The 25338-nt window shown below is 46.3% G+C and overlaps 2 protein-coding genes across 9 annotated transcripts in view; both read left to right on the top strand.

Annotated features, from left to right (window-relative positions):
• The window catches only part of Rfx4 (regulatory factor X4), a 138650-nt gene extending 126377 nt beyond the window's left edge, over positions 1-12273 (top strand). For all 3 annotated transcript variants that reach the window (XM_021174600.2, XM_021174601.3, XM_021174602.2), the window contains 2 exons: positions 1715-1853; positions 10731-12273. In XM_021174600.2, coding sequence (XP_021030259.1) covers positions 1715-1853; positions 10731-11003 — 412 coding nt within the window. In that variant the 3' untranslated portion in view covers positions 11004-12273. The remainder of the gene's footprint in view (positions 1-1714; positions 1854-10730) is intronic.
• Positions 12274-23324: 11051 nt separating this feature from the next.
• Positions 23325-25338, top strand: part of Ric8b (RIC8 guanine nucleotide exchange factor B) — a 98707-nt gene continuing 96693 nt past the window's right edge. For 5 of the 6 annotated variants that reach the window (XR_003837771.2, XR_003837770.2, XR_003837772.2 and 2 more), the window contains exon 1: positions 23325-23533. Coding sequence is in view for 3 of the 6 variants with exons in the window: in XM_021173650.2 (XP_021029309.1) it covers positions 23450-23533 (84 nt within the window). In the remaining 3 variants the exon portion in view is untranslated. The remainder of the gene's footprint in view (positions 23534-25338) is intronic. The other variant, XM_021173651.2, reaches the window with a different exon arrangement.

The following is a 25338-nucleotide window of genomic DNA, read 5'->3' on the forward strand; positions in this document are numbered from 1 at the left end:
GGGTGAGAGTAATCAAGAGAGGGTCCATTTTGGGATGTTTCTGGCTAAGATTCCATGTGGGTCAGACCTACACCCACCTGGAAAATCAAGAGACCAGCTATCATGATGTAGAGATCCTGACGGATGCCATGAGGGGAGTGATGGGAAAGGAGACAGAGGCCCAGTGTGAAGTGGCCATCCAGAAAGGACCAACAGAAGCGTAGCTGGCTGGATCCTGGCTTCAGCAGTGCTACCTGACCTTTAACAGCCCTTGGCATCATGCTATGTCTCTCAGGAGACACCAACTTCACTGAGTTCAATGAGCGGTGACTTGAGGAGATCCACAGCCACACAGTGCAGGGAGCCTCGCCTGCAGCATCTCACAGGCCTGCAGACTAGCTAGAGAAGCCCCAAAGTAGCTGAGGTGCAGAGGCATCTCAGGCAACTCCCACACAGGTGGCCCAGCAGAAGGTAGAGTCTTCACAGGTCAATATGTGCCCACAGTTGTGATCCCGTGGGGTCTCCACTGGCAGCCATTATTCCTAGAGGCATTCCCCTACACTATTATAAGGCACTCTTAAGACTGTGTTTCCCATTGCATACACTAGCAAGATTTTGCTGAGAGGACCCAAATATAGCTGTCTCTTATGAGACTATGCCGGGGCCTAGCAAACACAGGAGTGGATGCTCACAGTCAGCTATTGGATGTATCACAGGGCTCCCAATGGAGAAGCTAGAGAAAGTACCCAAGGAGCTAAAGGGATCTGCAACCCTATTGTTGGAACAACATGATGAACTAACCCGTACCCCGGAGCTCTTGTCTCTAGCTGCATATGTATCGAAAGATGGCCTAGTCGGCCATCACTGGAAAGAGAGGCCCATTGGACTTGCAAACTTTATATGCCCCAGTACAGGGGAATGCCAGGGCCAAAAGAATGGGAATGGGTGGGTAGGGAAGTGGGGGGCGGTATGGGGGACTTTTGGGATAGCATTGGAAATGTAATTGAGGAAAATATGTAATAAAAAATATTTAAAAAAAAAGACTGTTTAACATAGTTTTGGAATGTACAGGAAAGATAGAATAGACTCATGTGGTCACAGGCCCAGCCCTTTGCCAGGAAGATGTTATGATATGCAGTCATGGTAGTAGCAGCCCGGGCACGTGTGTAATCCTATGTGCATCGTTTCACAGTTGTGAGAACTGGGGACCATAAGTAACTCGAGATCTGACTGACAGAAAGTGGCAGAGCCTGGCCCAGGCCCAGACCCAGAGTGGTCTTTAATAGTTGCTTTGCCTCACCACGTAATCCCCTCATGTTCCTTGCTACCAACTCCCCAGCGGAAGCCCAAGGAATGCAGAAACACAAAGTCCAAAGGGGAGAGAAATCCCTCCCTGTTTGATTTCAATGATGTACGATGAGCTTTTGACACAATGGGAGGAGAGTTTTCCATTGGAGTAATGTTTTGATCGGAGCCAGGTTCCATCCCCTGAGCGAGAGCTCGCGGAGCGTGCTGGGGGTCGGGGAAAATTAGAAAAATCAGGCTGGGCTTTAAAGCTCACCACAGCAAGGCCAGCAGGGCAAAGATGATAGGAATCAAACAGAAGAAAAATGGGTGAGGTGGGGGTGGGGCACAAAGGAGAAAAAAGTAGTTGAGGTGACTTTTTAAAGGTGTCAAACTGACTGTTCTTGTGTTGTTATGACTCACGCTATTCATTGTGCTTGGTGCATTTTAGGTACACGGGAAGCTATAACTACGGGAGCTATGGCAACCAGCATCCTCACCCACTGCAGAACCAGTATCCAGCCCTGCCTCATGACACAGCCATCTCTGGGCCGCTCCACTACTCCCCTTACCACAGGAGCTCTGCCCAGGTGAGTGTGCGCGTGTGGGGAGGTCTTGCTGGTTCTGAGTGGTTGGCGCCCAGTCAAGCCAACTACCCACAGTTAATAAGTCCACTGTGTGTGCACCTGTAGGTCCCCAAGGACAGCCTGGCTCCCTGCCCTCAAGTGAATGGCCTACCTCGGGTGCTTGGGGTCACATGCTACTTTCCCTTACATATCCAAGCTGCTTAACTGTCCTCTTACGTTCCTGACTCCCTTTGACCTCTCTGCTGCCAGGATCCAGCCAGCTATGCTTCTGTTGGTCCTTTCTGGACGGCCACTTCACACTGGGCCTCTGCCTCCTTTCCCATCACTCCCCTCATGGCATCCACCAGAATCTCTACATCATGATAGCTGGTCTCTTGATTTTCCAGGTGGGTGTAGGTCTGGTCCACACGGAATCCTAGCCAGAAGCATCCCAAAATGGACCCTCTCTTGATTACTCTCACCCATCACTGCCTAGCACCCTGAGCCCTCTGTGGCCAGCCTGAAGTTGGGGATGCTGAGAAAGTACCTTACCACTGTAGGGCATTCTAGTTACTTATCTCAGATACCCTCCTATGTGTTGTCCCAAGCAGAACTGATCACCAACTATGTTCAATTGCTTGGCTTTATTTTGTTGAGACAGGGTCTCTCTCTACATTGTCCTAGTTACCCTGGAACTCAGTATGTAGACCAGGCTACACTTGAACACACAGGGTTCCACCTCCCTCTGCCTCCTGAGCACTGGAATTAAAAGAGTATGCCACCACACGCAGACTCAGTTCCACAGTCTAAACTGTCTTTGTCATCCTGGCTCTCCTGCCTTAGGCCTTCATGATGACCTCTGTCTCTAAAGCTTGCCTTATCTGCTGCTAGAAGGGTCTTTTGGAAAGAAAAGCAAAACCCTGAGTCTGGCACTGTATTGTCGCTGGGTTCGATTTGTTTCCTCAGTTTCCTTCTCCATAGTCAGCTCCTTCCTGGCCAAGCCACGCCTCCCTCTGCCCTTTTTGGAGCCATGGCAGCTACTCACAGTTGCCCTTTGTCCCCTGCATGCACCAACATCCCCATCTGCAGGGACTGCTCCCCAAGCTGGGACCCTTTCCTGCTTATCATCCAGACAGTATCTTATGGCCTTGAGAGTCTCTAGAGAGCACCCCATTCCTTCCTCCAGGCCCTTACCAGTGCCTGCCACACTGTGCTTTCTCTTTCTGTCACTCTGCCCACACACACCCTTCCAACCAGTGGCATTCTGGTGATCTCAGAAACTCTCCTACCTGTTCTCCCAAGCAGGGCTGATTTTTTCTTTCTAACTCTGCTGGAGCCTTCAAGCTCCTTCAAGGCAGAGATTAAGTCTATATCCCCAGGTCACAGTACACAAAAACCATCAAAGAGGACAGTTTATTTCTTCCAAACACTGCAGCAAGCCAGGCTCTGTACAGAGCACTGTGCATACACTCTGGATAACCACAGTAGAAGAGGAAACGAGACACAGGGTAACTTGCACAGGGATTAGAACCCAAAGGGTGACTACTTTTGGGATCCTGAACGCTACCTTCTACTATCTCTCAGATGTGGCTCTTGCTGTGAATTTTTGGGGGGTGGGGAAGGAAGTAGCTGTAGGCAGGACCACTGGTTAGGCTAAGCCTTCTTTGTCTGCTCTGCTCTGAGGGTTGAGAAGCCACAGGTGGTTTTGTGTCAAAGAGAGCTCTCAGGAGCCCCTAGAACAAGCACAAAAGGGGGCTGGTGTGGGCAGGGGCCTCAGAGGGCAAGGGCAGGAGGGAGGCTGTATGGAGGCTACATTGCATCAGCCAGTAGTACACAGATTTGCCTCCAAGGGAGGTTACTAAAGAGAATGTATCCATACTAGAAAGGCACTCAGGGTAAACAGGCCTCTGTTTTGATTTCCATCTCAGTACCAAGAGGAGCCTGGGTTTAATCCCAAGACAAGCCGAGAAGTTCATTTTTCTAAGTCATCACCTGGGGCATTCATTAGAGAACTCTCTGCTGCGTCACAGAGATGCCAGCTCCTTAGGTGCCAACTCTCCTGGGAGCAGAGTCTGTGACTCGTGACTCCCCCGAGTGACTGAGCTGCTGCCTGGGTCACACACAGCACAGTCTAGGCACTCATTCATTCATCAATTCCTCAAGTGGTTTCTGGGTGCCTGCTTCATGCAAGCACAGCTACAGCTTCCAGGAGTACAGTAGGAGAGTAGGCAGCAGCACCTCACACTGGGAACACACTCTCCAGCTAGAGACTGCATCACCAAGCCCCTGCCTTGGGGCTTATCTTCCTTCCTTCTTGACTGCTTCATGCCCCAGGAAATTTCAGGAGCTCCTTTGTGTGTGTGTGTGTGTGTGTGGGGGGTGATTATTTTTAAAACCATCACCATAAAAAGAAGCCAAGTTAGCCTCAAAGCCCACAGAGACCCTGGTGATTAAAGATAAGTCTGCTGAGTCCGCTTTGGAAGCCACAACGGTACCCAACTGGAGTCTTTATCATTCAATAGCTGGTCTTACAGAAGAGGCCAAGAACCAAGCTGGAGTCAACAGAAAAGCTCTGTATATCTCTTTTTCCATTTATTTATTCACTCACTTTACATCCTGATTGCTGCTCCCCTTCCTCCTGACCTTCCCTCACACAGTCTCCCCACCATCTCCCCTTCCTTTCTCCCCTGAGGATCCTCCTGGGTAGCCCCCCACCCTGGCACATCAAGTCTCTGCAGGACTAGGAAGCTGTGTATATCTAGATGAGGCCCAAGCCAGCTTCTCCACCATCTTGCCTTGTGGCTCTCAATCAAGGGCATTTGACACCCTACCATCCCCAGCACACATGCCTGTGTATACTCAGACACACACAGACACACTCAGACACACACACACACACACACACACACACTATACCTTGTGGTTCATGGTTTCATTAGTCTCTATTTGTAAAGTGCGGTAAAGTTAATTATATCGTATCTGTGCCCAAATTGGGTGAAGTCAGTATTGAAAATATCCCTGGTCTAGGGAAGGTCTTGTCCAAAGACAAAGCATCCTTTGTTTCATTTTCCATTAACATTTAAGGAACTTGCACCTCTAGGCAATTTGAAATAGATGGGCCCATTCGTTCCCATAACAACCTCAGAGACAGCGGTTTTTCTCCAGTTCTTAAAGATGAAGCAGCAGCCACAGAAAGCTGTATGATCCAGCCAGCAAAGCAGATGTGAGCACAAACTCTCCAACTCCCAGCCCCAGCCCCATGCCAGTGACCTAAAACCACTGTGCTGGGGGGCAGCAAAGCCTAGAGATTGGTGAGAGTATTCTCAATAAATGCCCAGTTCCGAGAGAGAGAGAGAGAGAGAGAGAGAGAGAGAGAGAGAGAGAGAGAGAAAGAAAGACACATGCATATCCAAGTTTTTTGATTTAAGGTTAAGTGTACAAGGTTGAAACCCACTGTAGGCTTGAGTAGTCTTAGTCTCCCAGAGCAAAGGTGCCACAGTTCCAGTCCCTGGTGAAGGAATAGCACTGTTCACTAAAGTAGGTTCTTGGGGATGAGGAAGAGGTAGGTCTAAACTGAAAAAAATACAGTGTTTTTAAGGAAATGGACTTGGTTTCCAGCATAAGAATGCCTGTAAGTCAAGATTGCAAGTTAATACCTGCTAAGTTGGCTTGAAAGAACCATATGTCCAAAGACTATGATTGTCACACTCCCCGCACTTACATGATGAAAACCATCTGAATCCCCTTGCTGTGTGTTCACAGAGAATGTGTACGTGCATGCTGACAGCACTCACTTGCTCAGCCTGTGCTTGCTCATGGCCGACACAAAGGTAGACCTCCAGGCCGACTTGAGTTCTCAGGACTGCTGAATTAGTGGAGAAGTATTTCTGTGCCCCAGTCAACCCTTGTCCATGCAGTCCTTACCCTGTCAGCAACCATAAAAGTGAACAGGGTCCCACAAGTCACATGACTAACCATCTACATAGCCAGGAATGCACTCAGCTGAGACAGCAAAGCAGTGCCTTTCTATCTGAATGGCCCAAGAATGGCGTGACCAATGAGATCTTCATCTGTCTGGCTCCAATCACACACAGCCAGGGCTGCTACCAAGTTCTCTTATTCCATCTTGGCCTAGAGTAAAGGAACACACACATACACCACACACACACACCACACATACACATATACCACCACACACCACATACATATACACCCCCCCACAAAACACATACCACACTCATGCACACACACATACATATACATACCATATACACAAAACACACACCATACACTCATAAAATATATACCACACATACAAAACATACACATACCACACACAAAACACACACACATACACACCTCACATACACAAAACACACACACATACACATCATACACTCATAAAATACACACCACACATACATAACACACATACACACCACACACACTCATATACACACTATACACAAAACACACACATATACACACCCACAAAACACATACCCACACATCCACACATACCACATACCACACACACATCACACACACACACCCCACACATACCCACACACCACACCAACACACACCCACCACACACCCACCACACACACACACACACACACACACCACACACGGCTAGGAAGTCAGCACAGTAAAGTCCTTGCTTTACAAGCACAATGGCTTGCCTTTGTTCTCTAGAACCCATATAAAAGAAAGCTAGATGCAGTCAAATGTGTTTATACCCAGGGTTGGGGAGACAGAGACCAGCAGATCTCTGGGACTCAGTGGCCAGTCAGCCTACTTTGGTAAGTTCCAGGCCACTGAGAGACCCTGTCTCAAACAACAACAACATCAACAACAACAGCAACAGCAACATTGTCATCACCAACAACAACAACATGGTGACAGCACTAAAGGAAAACCCCTGAGGTTGTTCTCTGATCTTAATGTGCACAGGGACACACACAGACATGTGCCACATATGTATATGTGTGCGTCCTCACATACTAATCAGCTGTAGTGCTGCAAAGCCTTTGAGTGCAGAGTTAATTTCCCTGGGTTCAAATCCCAGGTATGCCTCTGATTAGTTCTGAGTTTCAATTTATTCATCTGGAAAATGAGATAAATTATAATATAATATATATATAATATGCAGTAATGCTTGACAGGGTCCAGTGGCTGTGGTCAGGTAGTTAGTATAGATTAGAATAAAGTCTGGTGCATGGTTAATACTATTTGCATTTATCATTCCCCTTTGATATCCAATTATAGTCACCTTCTATCTTACATAATTACACAATTAATATGTGTTCTCCTCACTGAACTGGCTCTACAGAGGCAAGAGCCAGGCCTTTCTGCTCACACCTCCACAGACTCAGGACCTGAGTGATTTCCCAGGATATACTTGTCAGTGAAATGAATGACCTTGTTTGAGCACTAAGTTGTTATGTGGCCTCAAGCAGGCCATTGTCACCACTCATAAAATAAACATTGGGACCCTCAAGTCAGCCACCGAGGGAGGTTCATGTGAAGACTAATAGGACAGAACCCTATGTGCTTCCAAAATGGAGAACACAAGTAACGGCTAAAGCATTGTGAAAACTTACAGCATGGTTTCTAAGTGACTGTGCACCAATTCATTTATTCTTGACCCAAAGAGCTCAGCAGATGTAGACTGTCTGACAAAGAGTTTTGCGGAGCCACAACCTCTTTTGGAAGAGGCCAAGAGGAAACCTGGGGAGGCAGTGGTTGGCGGGCCTTTGGGATAGTGAGAGCTGCCTTTCATAGAAAAATGGCCTTGTGCTCCTGCTTCAGCCACCTTTCACCCCCTGCTCAATCTCGGAGCATGTGGTGAGAGGCAGGGATAAAGGGCTCACTCTGCCCTTTCCATGTGCAGGAAAGTTGGCCCCAGGAGTGGGGAGTTGTGTCCCAAAATAGACTTCCTAATACAGTTCCAAAGAGGCCAAGAGTCAGTCACAACCAAGATGTACTTACAACATAGCCTCTAGATGACTACTTTAAACACCCCCATACACACACACAGAGAGAGAGAGAGAGAGAGATTGAGAGACTGGTAACTTCCTGTCATGGACCCTCCACAAAAGCTCCTTTATTCCAGCCTGAGTTCTTGGTACTCCAGAGTTTGTACCCAGCATGCTTAAGGGCCTTGCATGAAGCCAGATGTGGAAGTGTGAAAGGTGAGGTGGATGCTCCAGGATAGCCACTCCACTTCCAGCAGACTACACACAAGTCTTCATTGGTCACATTAATCATTAAGCCCAGGCAGCAGGCGCTTTGCCTATCTCCCCTCTCAATGGTCCCTTACACCAGGGGGTGAGCGGTCACTGACTCATTTGCAATTAGCTGACCTAATGGGACAGAATTTTCCATGCTGGTAACAGAATTGTATTGTCACACTGGAGATATTTTGAGCCAGTCTCATTTCCAGGCAATTGCTCTTTTGCATCTATGACACAACCTCTGGGCACAGCTGTGCTGTGAGGGTCTCTGATGAGGCACAACAACTACACTCTCTTGAGTTTGGTGGGAAGAGTTCCAAGTCTATACTGTGACATTTGACCTACCCAAGCCAAGGTCAGAGGGGACTGGGTCAGAACCAGGAGGCTTCCAGTGGCCTGGGTCAACATTCCAAGGCTCTGAGAAGGAGGAGGGAGCTTGATGAGGAAGGAGGTGTGTGGTGACAGTGGTTGGGAGTGAGAAGTATGCTACTCAGGCTAGTCAGACCGATACAGAGGAATCTGTCACCCAGGTGTGGGTTTTCATTGTGTTCTGTGACACTGGGTATAATTCCTACTTTTCCCATTCCTACAATATGTGTTTAGATCCCATGACCCTAAAGGTTCTTTCTGTCAGGAATGGCCCAGTGTATATTCACCAAATATGACTAGCACCTATTAGGTGACAGCCTCTGTACCAAATTTTGGGACCCTACAGTGAACACAACAGGGAGCATCTGAACATGGGCCAGTGAGAAGCCGCAGCTGCCAGACAGGGTGGAGATGGAGGGCCTTTGGTTTCTTGCGATAGGATGCCCAGGAACACCAAGGAGCTGACTGCGAGCTCGGAGTGAAAGCATGGGCAAAAGGCACGTGTGGTTGGAACTGGGCAAAAGGCAGGACCAGCTTGTGTACCCCTAGATAAAAAGGGGGCCTCTACGCCAGCAAGAGTCCCAAAGAGGGGGTCAGAATGACCTGCACTTGTGAGAGCATTGTTGATATTTCTTAATATTATCTTTTTAGTGCACCTGAGATCTTGATTTTTTTTCTTTCTTTCTGAGAAACTCTATTTACAGGCCCGAGGGCCCACCATCACTCCACTCAAATAGTATCCAGTGGGTCCCCTCACGCTGCACGGCACATGGGTCTGCACTGGGGTGGCAGATCTGATTTGGGATTATGAAAGCCTTGGCATGCTGTCTGTGGTCTCCTTGGCAACAGCACTGGGTCCTTCTCCCTGGAGTTCCTAGACACCCTCTACACCCTCTTTCTTAAAGGCTCTTTGCTTGCTTGCGAAGTGGCTGTCCTTTGCTGTGCAAGGCATGTGGTCCGACCTGCGGGAAAAGCTCTCCCTGCTCCACCAGAAGCCCCTTTGAGCTCTGAGTAGCAGTTGCTCTTCCTGGATTCCAACCCTCCTCTCTGTCCCCTGCTTCCATCCCTTGTGATTCAGCTCCAAGAGGCAGAGGGGCTCCTTTGCCCGCCTCTGGGGAACAGCCAATGTTGTCTCCAGCACTTCTGCTGTCTAGGTTTCAGCCTGTCTGTCTCCCTCACAGGAGGCAGCCTCCCACCTAATCCCTTGGGGCTCCACTCTCCAACTGTCAGGGAAGACAGATGGGTAGCAGAAGCATCCTACAGCCTCTCCTCCTCGCTGCCCTTGTCATCCTTGTTCACTGGCTCCCTTTCTTGTTGGCCCTGAGCTGAGCAAGGGCATCTTTCAGCTGACAGTGCCTGCAAATGTGAACTCTCAGAGGGAGCCTTAGCCCCTCCCCTTCCTCCCTTCTGATCGTTGTAACAGGGCCAGTTCTCAGGACTGTGCTTCTGACAGTGAAGAATGGAAAAGCAGCTTCTCAGAGACCCCTCGCTCATCCCTACTCTTTCTAGAGATTCTTCCCTCCTCCCCTGCCAACACCTGTTCCTTGGTCTGACTTGCCCCCAAAGCAGCCCTGTCCTACCTACCCCCACCAAGCCCGTCTCTTCTTGACTCCTTCCTCTGTATTCGCACAGAGCCCAGTAATTTACCATTTCCTCCTTGCTCAGCTTCCAGGACTCGAGCAAATGTGAACCTAAAAGAAAGATGTTCCTTAAATGACAGGCACTAATAATAACCTTTGAAGCTGCTGGTTTGCTTTCTCTTCAAAAGCCTGTTTTTAGGCTGCAGTTCATGATTGACTTCAGCTGTAAAATGCTATTTTTAATGTCATTGTGTTTTACCTGGGAGCGCTGTTCTCTTGGGTTGATGGAATAGGGCTTATCGCATCTCCATAGGGAATGGCAGAACTCATGCCCACGCGGCAATCACACTCAACTGGACACACTTGCTGGTGTGTACGTACACATGAGGTACACCCACCACCATCACCACGCCCCCAAGGCCCCACCCCCACCCCCATTATTCCTAGTTGGGGATGGCCCTCCCATTACAGAGTTGGAGCACACAGTCAGTCACTGGTCTGTGAGTGAAATATCAGTTTGACTCTGGCTCTGAAGACCTTAAGACTTTCTCCCTGATTGTTTCCTTGGACCAAAGTTTCCTCTCGCTCAGTGATTCTGTTCCATCAACTCCCGAGAATAGCATCTTGAAATGTTTTAGCTTAAATAAGATTGCCGTTGGGTGCACATAACTTCAAGCTAACTTTAATTTTGTGGACTTTTTCTCCTCCACAAGTACCCTTTCAATAGCCCCACTTCCAGGATGGAACCTTGTTTGATGAGCAGTACTCCCAGGCTGCATCCTACCCCAGTGACTCCCCGATGGCCAGAGGTGCCAACCGCCAACGCATGCTACACAAGCCCGTCTGTGCATTCCACGAGGTATGGAAACTCTAGTGACATGTACACCCCGCTGACCACGCGCAGGAATTCTGAGTATGAGCACATGCAACACTTTCCTGGCTTTGCTTACATCAACGGAGAGGCCTCCACTGGATGGGCTAAGTGACTGCTTTCATAGAAATCCATATTTAATATTAATAATTAATAATAATAAACCCAGTACCCACCCTCCAGAGACTTTATTTCAATACATCATAACTTGTGGGCTGACCTAAGCATCCATTCTCCTAATGAACAAGAGGATGTTCAACGTGGAATGAATAGACTTTAGTTCAGAAACAGGAGTCACTAAAAGTCAGTGCGATTGGGTTTCTGTAGCCAAGCCAGACTTGACTGTTTCTATAGAGCACTATCTTGGGCAGGCCGATCCGTGCCTTTCCCCTCTGTTCCATGACCTTGCATGGCAACCACTCCTTGTATAGGGTACTTATTTTCTTGTTGACAAAGCTCTTTAGTCTTGAAGGATGGATAGTGGAGCCAGAATCTGGTTTGTGTTCTTGGACGGGCACATAATTTACCAAGAGCATTCACCTTGCCACCTGTCTGTCTGTCACCTCGCTGTACGGTTACCAGCCCTCAGACATGTAATCCACATCCCTACTTCCTGGTGACGTCATTCCTACTTCCTGGAGTCCCTGGAAGTTTTTGAAAATGCTAAGCTCCCTGCTAAGTTCCATTCGTACCTGCCATATTACCTGCATTGTCCTGGACTGTAAGCACTGTTGTTGAGGGACCGAAGAGGCCTGTTATATATTGCCTTTAGTTGATTGATGTCTGTAGGGACCAGTTCTTCTATGTACAAGGATTTGTCCTAAGTTTGCACAATGGCTAGCATCAGCAAAAGGCAGGAGAGAGTTTTCTTGAGTTCTGTGAGAAATGTGGATTTATGGCACTAAACACTGTCCTCCGCTGTGTGACTTTGTGAAGCTGGATGGAGCAGACTTTCACTTAGCAAGCACCAAGTGTGAAAACAACTGTCTGGTTTCTTCATAAGACTAGAATACTTTCCGACACTTTGCTAGAAAAAAAAATTCAAAGCTGTGCCTTTGAGTCTATACTATACTGTGTATGTGTGGAAATAAAAAAAATGTATTGTACTTTGGGAAAAATTTTTCTTAGGTATTTTTTGTCAGATTTGTAGCTATTTGTGAGGTTTGTTAGAGATTAACATAGGTTTTCTTTCTGTATTATAAGATGCACCAAGCAATTATGGTGGACCTATTACCCTATGGGTAAGAAATAAATGGAAATATGACATCGGATGTTTTAGCAAATGTTCTGTAAATAAAATGTTTGATCACACCACCCAGTGTGATAATCATGTCTACAGCTAAAATGGAAATAGTTTTATCTGTACAGTTGTGCAAGATATGGATGGTTTCACACTCAAATAAAAAGTATTGAAATGACCAGCCTCCGTTTTTCATTTGCACTTGATATGCCGGGTGTGTGTCTCCAATATGAATTGGTACCATTCTTAAATCCTTGGGGTATGAGTAGGCAGAACAAGACTGAAAGGTTTTGCTGGGTGTGATTGTACTTATCCAGGATCTCAGCATGCAGAAGGCTGAGGGCAGAGAATAGTGAGTTCAAGGCCAGCCTGCATCCTGTCTCAAAAGAACAAAAGCAAGAGAGCGAGCAGGCAGGCAGGCAACAAAAGCCTTGTGTGGCTGTGTGTATGGTTTTGTTACTCAGTCCCGTCCCGACTTGTCCTGACTAATAATGATGGCGTGAGCACCGACGAAGGTTTGTAGAGGACCTGTTCTACAAACTGGGATTTGTCCTATGTCTGCCTGTCGGCTTCTCTCAGGAAAGAGTGAAAAGCCTCTTCGCTCTTGCAGCAACTGTTCTTCCTTAGTACCAGCATCAGCAAGAGTTCCCCTGGCACTTAGTTCATTATGCTTTAATGATTGTGGGGTGTGAAGATATTTCAAGTGCATTGCTTTAAACGAGAATTAGCTGAGAGGGAACATTACTGAGTTCATAGCAAGAATTATGTTCTCCTCCAGCCCGGCGTTTCCATTCTGTACCGAAGGGATACAGAAAAGCAGGGTAGAGGAAAGAAGTGGTTTCATTTTGCCCAGATTGTTAAGGATCTAGGAGCTGAGAGAGATTTAGAGGCATAGATTTGCAGAAGCCCATGCAGCAGTGACTGTGTGAACCCGAAGGTATGAGAATGTGACAGCTTAATTTGCATTCTGAAAGATTTCTTTTTAAAGCCAAGCCCTTGCATGCTATTACATAACATGTTTATACCTGCAAGCTGATTTTAAGATGGAAATTATTTATGTTATACATAGCCTCCCCTTAAATATATTCAGCTGTGTTATTCTTAAAAAAAAAAAAAAAAAAACAAAAGCGCATGGATATTGGGTCTCATTCTCCCATGGTAAATTGGTTTGACCTTTTGTCCACAATCCATTAGCTTTATATGATGAAAGCAAGAGAGAGGATGAAGGAAAATTTGACTTTAGCCACTGTTGAGAATAACCCTCAGGATGACCAGCCTTACTGGCCACTCAGACTTCAAAGTAAATGCTGTATCAACAGAGGTGTGGTAAGTCTGACCTTTGTCTTAATGAGTACAAACACAAAAAAACAAAACCCACAAAGCAACAACAACAAAGCCAAGTCATTATCAAATTCTCCAGCCAGGTAACAAGATAAACAACACCCGTTTACAAATAACAGCCAAAGCTCACTAGCTGCATAGCACTTTGGGTGAAAACTTGTCACCAGGCACAAGAGCCTGAGGCCAAGAGATGGAGAAGGGGCTCCATGACCCTCCCTAGTGAGCAAATGTGCACCGGTGCCCTCACAGCACAACTAGGAGTGAGTGACTGATACAAGCAAGAAGCAGCTTGAGAAGATGGCAGGAGGCATAGAGCATCCTTTCCAGTGCTCAGGGCACCCGTGTGCTCCCAACCGTCCTAAAACCTTCACCTTAGGAGATGGGAAGCTCTGACTAGGAAAGGAGACAGCTGTTGTAGGGCAGGACCCAATGTGCCTTCTCTTTCTAGTGGTTCCTTTCTAGTCACCAGAGTGCGGATGGGTATGCCTGGTAACTGGGAGTGGGGCCAATCACTTGTCAGAGAAAACCAGAAGAGTTTTGGCAATGGGACTTTCTCTTGAAAGGGCCTCTGACAGCTTGAGACTGGTTGAAGTCATGATCGTCAGCCAGGATGGCTCACACGCGTTGCAGCTCTGTGGCATCCCTAGCATTTGCCCTGTGTCCTTTACCAGGCCTGTAGTCCTCCCAGATCTAGATAGGAAGGAAATGTGTGGCCCCTCAGAGACCACAACCGTGCAAATCCAGAGTGACTGCTATTGAGGAAACCCAACCATGGGGTTAAAGGCCCAAATCATTAAGGGTAGCCATTGCTTCACCATCCTATGACCTTGGATGAATTACCTCCTATTCTGGGCCTGAAGCAGGTATGTTAAATGGCACTGAGACTTCAGATCATGGTGTTTATACTGAAAAAGCAAGACCTTTGGGAGTGAACAGTCAAGCTAGATTGGCAGCTGGGCAGTGATTCAAGAAAGCAGTTGCAGGGAGAAGATACTGGCTTCTCCAGCCGGTGCCAACACACATACTGAGTGAGGTCCATGCCTGCAAGCTTGGCTGGTACACCTGCCCATCACCACCAAAGACCCCACAACTGCCTCCTGTCCAACTCTACCCAGTCTCCCTCTCCCATCAGGAATCTTTAGCCCTCTGTTCAGAACTGTCTTTAGACCTATCTAAATGGCTGCCGTGAAGCTGGAGATGGATGGGGAGCCTCAGGTCTCTGTTCCTCTCATCGGCAGATGGCAAGATTTTTAAACTATTGGACCCTGGGAAAGGGCATGACATAACATTCCTATTATAGGCAAAAGGGCAAAGGAAGGTGTTGCCATGGGTCTCCTAGGAGGAAATCTCTGTGAAATCGAATGAGATTTATCGAGATCTGAACAAATGGCTCAAATATATAATTCACTAGAAGCTTAAAACCATAAAGGAGGTACATTCTGATTTGGTCTTAATGTGAAGCAGTGGTGAATAAGGCCAAATCTTGGTCCCACCAAAGACAGGCCGTAGCAGGGACATTCCTATTCTAGAAAGGATGTGACTTCATGGATCAGTGGATGCACTGTGACGGAGGCCTCCACCTCGCAGCTCTAAGGTTCAAGGACCTACTTCATGTGAGCCACCATCCCTCTCTCTACAGGGTTCCAGGGTATCTAGACAGGCGAGCCATTATGTAAAATGGGCACTTCGCTACAGCCTACACTGTACTGGCTTTCTTAGCAGACAAACCTTCCCCTCTCTGCTGCTGCTTGACTCTCCGTGTAGTGTGTGCAAGCTCCCTGTCACTTTGCATTACTCTTTGAACCTTCTCGGCTTTGGCTCCTTGGCAGTCTCCCAGGCTCAGCCAGCCTGGACACTGTCCTTGGGGATTCCTCTTGTTCCTCAGAGGTCACTAACCTCCTTCCCCAGCTCCTTCTCACTCTCTTCTGGCACCCCAGAACTCCCTCCCAACTCTACCACCCCACATTTTGCTGCTGCTGGTGTAGGTGGGGCAGAAGTCGTGGGCTGGAGTTAAGAGCTGTTGCTAGGAAGGGAGAGTGGGTGATGAGAGGAGGTGGGCAGGAGAAATAGGACTCCCCAGTCTTCCGGCCCCCTTTCTCATTAGAAACGCTTCAAGAGCTAACACCGGTTCTTTGAGATCTATTATGGGGGAAAAAATTCAGGTCTGACCAGGACAGCAGGGGTGAGAAGAGAAAAATCAGCCCCAGACAGCTGCACGCCCAGTGGATGGTATTTATAACGGTCTAATGGAAAAGCCTGACAAAAGCTTGAGATATGTTCATTCTCAAAAAACTGGCAAACTGTGCCCCTCTGAAGGCTGGTATCCAAGACGTCCTGGCACGAGCCTAACCTCGGAGGGAACAACCATGAAAGCAGGCCCCTGCCTCACCTTCCTCAGCTCACTGAGTGCTCTCTGACAGCTCTCAAACACACCTATACTATTGCTTGGGGATCTTCGAGGTACTGGTGTCTCAGATGTATCAGACGTTATCACTTCCCTGCCCTGCCTGACAGTGCTTCCCACACCTTATTCCACCCCCTTGTTCAAGGGCACACAGCTTAAAGGGCAGCACTATGATCCGGATGCTACCCCCAGGTCCATCCAGGTTCCTTCCTGTCTCCCTTTGTTCCCATCCCACCCTACCCTGTTGCTCTCCTCAGAGCAACTTTGGAGCTTTTAAATCAAGCTTGGCCGAAGGTAATACAACCAAATGGGCTCCAACAGACGTTGTTCAGGAGTTCTGGGAAATGGTGCTCATTAAAGGAAGGCAGTTCCTAAACGGGACTCCAGCTCTTCCCTGCTCCCCACACCCACCCAGGTGGCACTGTACAAGAATGGCAGCTTTTCCGCTGTCATTTTCCAAGGAAGGCAAGGCCAATGCAGGTGCAAGGGCCAGGATTTGGTTATTCTACAAAGAAATCGGAAGAAAGGAAATCAATAATGTTTTTCGTGTTTTGTTTTTTAAATCAGGTCTCAGGGGGGATTTTTATTACGTTAAAAAAAAAAAAGCGCCACAGGGAAGGATCAATGAGCCAAGCTTTGACTAGAATGAAGTCATTGGGGTGTGGGGGGGAAGTAGGAGAGGGCTTGGCCACCTCTTGCTGTTAAGGTCACTACCCTTTGACAGAGGTGGCCTCTGACCTCCACAACCCTACAATTCTATTTTGACTGATCCTGAAACCCATGAAATTCAGATGTAGGCCCTGCCCAGAAGTTGAGCTAAAGCTGACTAATATGGGAAAAGCCCCCAGTGTGTACCCCCAGCTGAAAGGAGCTGGCAGTTCTTTGGCCAGGGATGCAATTTATTCTGTCCTGCTCCTTTCAGGGAAATGCTAATCCTTCATAGGCTACTGGAGGGGAAGACTTAACTGTGTTGATGATGAATGACAATAATCCTTTGTCCACTGCTGCCTCCTCCTAGGGTTGAACCTTAAGAGTTTAATCAAATGTTGGTAAGTAAATTAATGCTTTACTGCAGAGGGAGGTGCTGGGAAGAAGGGCTTGTGAGAATGTATTTCCTCTGACATGTGAATTTCAATACACTTAATTGCAAAGGCATTGGTTTGAAGAGGTGTTGAAAGAGAGCTTTAGACTCCTTATTTACACACACACACACACACACACACACACACACACACACACACACACACACAGAGGCTGAGTCACTGTCTCAAACCTGTATGGTAGAATGTAGTATTAAAGAAGCTAGTTACTTTAAAGTCACACAAATCAAGCAGTATATTGGGGTTTTCTTTCTTTAAAAGATAAAATAAAACAACAGGGCTGTCCAGACCCAGCAGTGGGTACTGTTCTCAACACCAGCAGCAGGCAGCTCACAACTGCCTGTGACGCCAGCTCCAATGGATCTGACATCTCATCCTTGGGTGTCTGTATACACACATGTACACATGCCCACCCGCCTATACATATATACACACATAATTAAAAATAACAGAAGTGGCAGTAAAACAAAACCAAACAAAACAAAATACCCCAGGAAACACAATCTTAATCCTGAAGATTCAGAGTGTCTTTTTAAGCCCCCCCCCCGCCCCCCCCCCGCCATTTTGGTCCAGCTAATACTGAGCATGGTCACTCCATGCCCATCCTATATGCTGACCACACTGACAGCCATCTCTTTTAACACTTAAGAGGTTCCACAAAAACAGGTCTAATTATTTTCATTGCAGCTGAGCAGGTCAACATCCCAGGAGTGTAAGCAATGGCCTTAATGCCCAACGACAGAGTGAACATTCATGAAAAGCTTTTTGGCTTCTGGGTTTTCTGTTGGTTTGGAGAAGGGTGTCCAGGCATTTGACAAGCCATCGGCTTTCTGAGAATCACACAGTGGGGTCAGGAGTGAAGAATCGGTTCTCCATCTCTGAGTCTTCTTGTTGATAGACAGTTCTGCACTGTCACCCAAAGGGCTGGATTTTCCCAAGAGAAATGTGTATGGGATTCCAAGTCAACAAGCTGCAAACAGCCGGGTGGTGGTGGTGCACGCCTTTAATCCGAGCACTTGGGAGGCAGAGGCAGGGGGAATTCTGAGTTCAAGGCCAGCCTGGTCTACAAAGTAAGTTCCAGGAGCCAGAGAAACCCTGTCTCAAAAATACCAAAAAAAAAAAAAAAAAAAAAAAAAAAAAAAAAAACCCAAACAAACAAACAAACAAAAAAAACCAACCAAATCAAACCAAACCAAACCAAAAACAAGCTGCACCAGAGCTGACCAACATTCCAGAACTTGGGAAAATAGAAACTCCTGAAGGGCAGGGCCCATTTCCTATGCTAAATGTAAAAACCTATTGTGCACAGTCAGTGCAGATCTATTTATTATAAGTTATTTGCCAATGACTCAAGTACAGGCTCAAGTGAACAGATTACCAAGGCTGCCAACATTTTTATTGTTCATGCCATCACATGCGGAGGTCAGAGACAACCTGCACGGGTTGCTTCTCTCCTTCCACGCTGTGGAAGCTTGGGATGGGGTGTTGGGCTTGGCAGCAGCGTCTTTGCTGTCCATCACAACAACCCACATCCTGCATGCTTCTCCAGCATTTGCATCTCACCAAAGGTGTGTAGAGCAAACCTCCTCCAAGAAAGCTTTTCTGATTACCCCTTTGCTCAACTACTTCTTTTGATTTTATGTTTAATTTACTCCTTATCACTAAAAAGAACTCATTTTCTGTTTGGTTGCTTCTTATATCCGTTAAGGATTGCATCAATTGTTGCTACTTGTCTTTATTTTGTTATGGCGTCTAACACAAAGTGATGTTTCCAAAAAAAAAAAAAAAAAGAAAATATTTGTCAAAAGAACAAACTATACTAATTAACTTGTTACGAAAGGGTGACTTCATCCTTCCTTAAGAAATGAAATGAACTCTCATTTTACCAGATTATTCATATTTCTCAAAAACAAACAAACCAAAAACCAAAACACCAAACCCTTTACATGGACAGGGTTTTGGGAGACCACCCCAAAACTAGTTCACTAGGTAATCTTCCAAAAATATGCATTTGCTGTTGATTTTAATGCTAACTGCTGTTTAAATCAACTGGGAAGCTGTTGAAATGCCCAGTACCCGGGCCTCAGCATAGACAGACTGAGTTCATCTCAGGTGTGTCCACACAAAGAGATGTACAGAACCTACAGGTAATTTCCACAACCCCTCTCATGCATATGCATATGAGTATGCAAATGTTGTTTCATTGTTTTAGACTCAGAGGACTAAGATCTAAAATAAGATCAGGTCAGTCCTGGTTGCCCAAATTGAAGACCCTGGGTGAAGAGAGGGCTAAGTGGCTGCTCCACACAGGGAGGTGGTGGTTGCCAAGTGACCGGTCCTATCTTGAATGAATGGAATTTTCTGAACTCCCTTTCTGGAACTACGGAACTGTTTGGTTTCTAAATGTCTGCCTCTAAGGAAAATGGACAAAAAGTATGACAGAGAGGAAGCATTGGATTCTAAGAGTGACAGTGTCAGGGTCTCCTTAAAGGCTTTCGGTTTGCCACATCTTAAATACCCCACTGCCATGACAGGAGAAAATTCTACAGCAGGTGATATCATAGTCCAAAACAAACACACATACAAAAACAACAAAAACCCTAGTATCTATTTGTAGGCCTTTTGATTGGCCCTTACTCAAAAGGCCATAGGCATCTTGATATCAGAATACGGAGCACATTTGTTCCTGAGTTATACCATTTATTAGCAGATTTGTTCACCTATGACCAAAGAGAATCATAATCAACACCCCAAACTCTCTCTCTCTCTCTTTCTGACTCTCTTATGTATATACATATATATATATAGTGCATATATAATATATACAGACATATATATAGTGCCTATTCTATTGACCTTACAGATAAGTTATGTGGAAATATTTTGAGGCTAGCAAAACACTATACATTCATATGCACAGAAGTATTGTATGAGTATCTCTCAAAAGTGATGGCTTTTAAGTATTGGTTGCATTGATTTCTGAAGTTGGGTTTTTTTTTTTTTTTTTTTTTTTTTGAGACAGGGTTTCTCTGTATAGCTCTGGCTGTCCTGGAACTCATTTTGTAGACCAGGCTGGCCTCGAACTCAGAAATCCACCTGCTTCTGCCTCCCGAGTGCTGGGATTAAAGGTGTGCACCACCATGCCCGGCTGATTTCTGAAGTTCTAAATGCTAATTCCTTAGTTCCATGTCACCTACACAGTAAGAGAAACTGGATTTATTGCTAGCAAGAGTTTCCAGTCACCGAAAGTATCACATAATCAATATTTAGGGAAGCAAAGTGATCTACTGGCTTAGTCTAGGCTCTAGTCCCAGACTCTAACTTTAACTATTGACTTTGGATAAGTCACTTAAGTTTTCTGCAACTAGAGTCTCGTCAGTGGTTAAAGAGTGACTGGAGTTAGAGTCAAAGATACTTGGATTCATAAAAATCAGAATATAAACACAAGATTATTAAAAAAACCTAATTTCCTAAGCTATTCATTCAACTCCACATTTTGTTTTCTTTTTTAGAAATACAGACTTGGAGCCTAAAAATATAGCCTATTTCTGCTAAACAGACATTTCAAAGATGTGTAAGAGCCCTCATTTTTTTTTTAAAGAAAAATATCTCTACTGGAATACTTTCTACTTATTCTCTTCAGGAGGCCTTGGCTACTGTACTGGATGGTTTTATGTCAACTTGACACAAGCAAGGGCCATCAGAGAGGAAGGAGCCTCAGTGAGAAAGATGTCTCAGTAGGATCCAGTGGTAAGGCATTTTCTCAATTAGTGATCAACGGGGAGGTCCTGTCCTGTTGGGGATGGTGCCATCCCTGGGCTGGTAGTCCTGGGTTTTATAAGCAGGCTGAGCATAAAGCAAGCCACAAGCAGCACCCCTTCATGACCTCTGTATCAGCTCCTGACTCCAGGTTCTTGTCCTGGCTCCTTTGGTGATGAGCAGCAATGTGGAAGCATAAGCTGAATAAACCCTTTCCTCCCCAGTTTGCTTTTTGGTCATGGTGTTTCCTTGCAGCAATAGAAACTCTAAGATGACACCCAAATAAAGAATTACCCCAGTAGGACTTTATGAAATACTGGACAGATTCACTAGAGTTCCAGTTTTTTTAAACTGTTAAACCTATTAAAAGTGGGAAGTAAATGTTTTGTAAACTTAAAGAATTGCTACATATTTTAATATTCGGGTTGTAGTTTACAACCCTTTCTTAGAAGTATTCTCTTTTGAGAGTCATATTAAAATCTTTCAGACCTAATTTATTACAGATAAAGCATTCATCTTTTTACATACTTTGGATCTGGAATGTCTGAGCCCATTTGTTTAAGGCTTGGTCCCCAATCCGTGATACTGTTGGGAAGTGGTGAGACCTTTACCTAAGCAAAGAGAGTTAGGTCCACAGCAGTGTGCTATTGCTATTGGAGGGAATATCGGGCCCTCGCTCCTTCCTGGATCTTTGCCTTCCAGCTGCCATGGACTGAGCAGGTTTTTCTGCTATGCCCTGTCAGGGAGTCATGAGGTATACTCTGGTCACAGGGAATAACACCAAGGAGCCATGGACAGAACCAAACGAATCTCTCTCTTTACTGATTGGCTTCAGCATCTGTCTCAATAACAACAAACAAAACCACAATCGTCTCCTGCTCTTCAATGACTGTTCAGCTGCATGTTCAATAAAATACTAGCTTCATGAAAAGTATAATCATCAGAAAATCCAAGCTCCATGGGCTTGGCGTCTACACTGTTTAAATCTACCCAGATCTACTACAGTGTAACAGAAACCCAAGAAGATGAATAAACACTTGTACATCTCTCCTTCCTCTTCAGCAAAGCTTAAGAGGCCCATAGGGAGGGTAACAAAGATGATTACTTAAGGGTGAAATGCCTGGAAATTTCTTGCAGAATTCATCTATTCTCTATGAGAGAGCCTGGGAGTGCTGAACAGGCTCCAGGTCCAAACTTAATTTAAAAACTATGCATTTTAAAATTTCAAGACGGCTCATTTTAAAACAAGAACAGCAGGGCTGTTCATGGTGATGTCCACAAGAACAGACCACCTAGTAAGGTTGGGATTTGTTTTGGGAGCCACTGTATCCACACTGTATTGGATAATGCCCAGCAATGCACAAATTCTCAAATATTTAATTTTTTTGAGAAGTTGAGTGAACCCAGATGAAATGTAAGTGGCTGGCACAGAACTAACACTTGGAGAATATGTCCCTCCATCACCACTGACTCCATGGATACTCTGGTTGTGTGATATTTACATCTTTGGGAACGACCTGGATTCAAATCTCAACTTTCTCAATTACTAAGTGCAGAGCTAATTTCCCTGGGTTCAAATCCCAGGTATGCCTCATTAGTTCTGAGCTTCAATTTATTCATCTGGAAAATAGAAATAAATTATATATATATATATAATATAAAATAAATTATACATATATGTGTATACATGATCTATCTCCAAATAATATCTATATAGATATATAGATCTCTCCAAATTTCTTTATCTGTTGTGATTCCTTAGGGTTCCACAAAGAACTGTGTTCAATTTCCCATGTTGCTGCAGCCTAGTGCATAACAGGACTGCAACCGGGTGAGGAGGGTGAGCATTCCAGAGACGGAAACCGCTAACTGAGCATAGAGGGAACTCAACCTGGCGCTGACAGCCACTACCAAGGGCCGGCCGTTTCGCCATCGTCAGTAAGTCCAACCAGCTGCGTCTAAGTGCAGGTCAGAAAAAAGAAAAAAAACCAAAAAAAACCAAAAAAAAAAAAAAAAAAACCCAGATAAACCCCAGTTTAGACCCTCCCACCAACGAAGGGTCCCTCCGCCTCTGGCCTCCGGCGGTCGCAGGATTCTGGTTTCCGGCCTTCAGGGAACTACATTTTCCAGCATGCCCTCTGGAAAGAGGGACGTCTTTTGCACTGGATGACTACCAATTCCGGCATGCTATTCGGTTCACTAATAACTCAGATGACAGCGTGGGATGAGCCCATTACATGCCGGGAATTGTAGTGTAGAAGCGGTAGGCTCGCAGATGGGCGGGGAACAGCCCGCCAGTTCTCGTCCGCTAAGAGGGAATGATTCATAGAGTGTTAAGAGAGACAGTTCTGCTCGTGGAAGCCCGCTGCGAAGCCCAACTCTTCCCCAAGGCTGGCAGACCTAGGGGAGTAGGCAGGGCCTGGGCCTGACTCAGTCTCTGGTGGCTCCTCAGGCCTCCACCAAGCCCTGGGCCTTGTTCGGGGAGGCCTCCAGGCGCCGGTTGCTGGGGGAGCGGTGACGTCGCGGGGTGAAAGTTGAGGGGCGGTGACGTAGGGCCTGCCCGGGCGGAGGCTGGCGGGTTGGAGGCTGGAGGGAGGGAGGGAAGGAGGGAAGGAAGGAAGCTGGGAAGGAGCGAGGTAGCGGGGGCGCGAGGCGTTTACCTGGGAGGCAGCGGCTGGGGCGCGCACAGCGGCTGCGGCTCCCCCGCACCTGCGGCCATGGATGAAGAGCGCGCCCTCTACATCGTCCGGGCCGGCGAGGCGGGGGCTATCGAGCGGGTCCTGAGGGATTACAGCGACAAGGTAAAGAGCTCTGGCCCCGGGCGTTCGCTGTCTTGCCCCCCCCTCCCCCCGGGCCGCCTTCGGGGCTTGCACTTCGCAACCTCCCCATCCCCCTCATTCCGGGGATGCGCATTGCTCTCCCCCGAAAACGTTTCCGGCTTGGGCATGCGTGTTTGTGCCCCCAGCCTTTCCCACTCGTTCATCCTGCATCTACCCATTGCCTCCACTATAATGCCCGCTCTGATTTCTGGCCCAGCAGCCTGTCCTGTGGTCTTCTTCCTAAGAGTGCAAGGCACACCCCCAGAATCCGTAGATGCGTGTCTGCCCAGTGCCTCATTCCTGGATGCATAAAATGCATGCGAGGCTTTCTCACCTGTATAGTGTGAAAATACATGCTTCTCTGCATATACACGGCCCTTGACATGCATAAAACATATCAGCAACGATGGCAGGTCTTTGTGTACCTGTACCATTGTATAGTTTACCAGGCATTGATGTCTTTTATGTGATCTCCTTTGATATCCTCTAAGTGCTTATAAAGTAGACGGTATCAACCTTCCCATTTCATAGATGAGGAAACCGAGGTGCAAAGAACTGAAATCACGCCCCAAGGTCATGGACATATGTTGCAAGTGGGTAGAAAATCCAACTCCTAATAATACCTGTTATTTGTATCGCATTAATAGCTTTTCTGTTCATTATCTCATTTAATCTTGACAGCAATCCTATGAGGTATTATCTTTGTTTTGCAATGGAGCCTCCAATGGGCTAAGTAACTAGCCCAAGGTCATTCCTGGGAACCAGAGCCTTCCCACCTAGGTTTTCAAACTATCCATTCACTGGTCTTTTGCTACAGTGAACGGTATCTTATTATTAATACCACTTTCATCTCTGGAGGGCCTCTCTTTCCAAGAACCATTAGATCTTCCTTTTCCTTCCAGCAGTTTCTCATGTTCGCTTTAATAAGTAGCCTACCTAACATCTTTAGGCTGTTTAGGAGACTTGTACGACTCTCTTCTGAGGACCCATCCATCCCCAAGTTACACCCTATAGGTAACAGATACCTTAGGGTTCCTTTTCCCCTTCCTATTTATCAGCCCTCTCTGAAAGAAACATGGTTGTATGCCCCTGTGGACCTTCTCTGCTGTACCTACTACTCCGCTCTCATATTTTCTATCAGTGAACTGCCAGTATGTCATTTCTGTGCTTAGTAGAATATACCTCCAGAAGAGACATACTTCTTGTTTTAAAAGAACCTTCATTCCCATTTAATCTTCCCAGCATTCTAGTGAGGCCAGTGAGGAGGATATTCCTCATTTCACAGATAGTAACACTCAGGATAATAATGTCTTCCCAAAGTCACATACCCAATGAAAAATGAGACTGAGTTGAGTCTTGCTCTCCAACTCCAAGTCTAGAGCCTTTTTTTGCTGTGATGCATTTTTAGGTAGAAGGCACGGGCTGTATTCTAGTCACGTCTTAGCCCCTTCACCTGATATGCCTTAGTGTTGATCATATCTGCCTAATTTAGGAGAAACTCATTTAATGCGTAGGTGTACATACTGCGTATATTGTATTATTTTAACTTGATTTATTATTGCTTTCCAGAGAAGATATGGGGGAGCTACAAGCTGATTTACAAAAAGAAGTATAATAGTTTGGCTATTGTGTTGAATTAACTTCTATTAATTGTTAATTTTTTTTTTTTTTTTTTTTTTTTTTTAGCACTTACTATATGGCAGCTAGCTAACAGTGATAGGAACCTTTTTTCCACAGGGCAGGGAGGAGGGAAAACCTACACTGGGATCTGAGTCCACTATGCACTC

The sequence above is a fragment of the Mus caroli genome, unplaced genomic scaffold (genome assembly GCF_978045245.1).
Source record: "Mus caroli unplaced genomic scaffold, Mus_caroli_1 scaffold_9, whole genome shotgun sequence".
Classification (NCBI taxonomy): domain Eukaryota; kingdom Metazoa; phylum Chordata; class Mammalia; order Rodentia; family Muridae; genus Mus; species Mus caroli.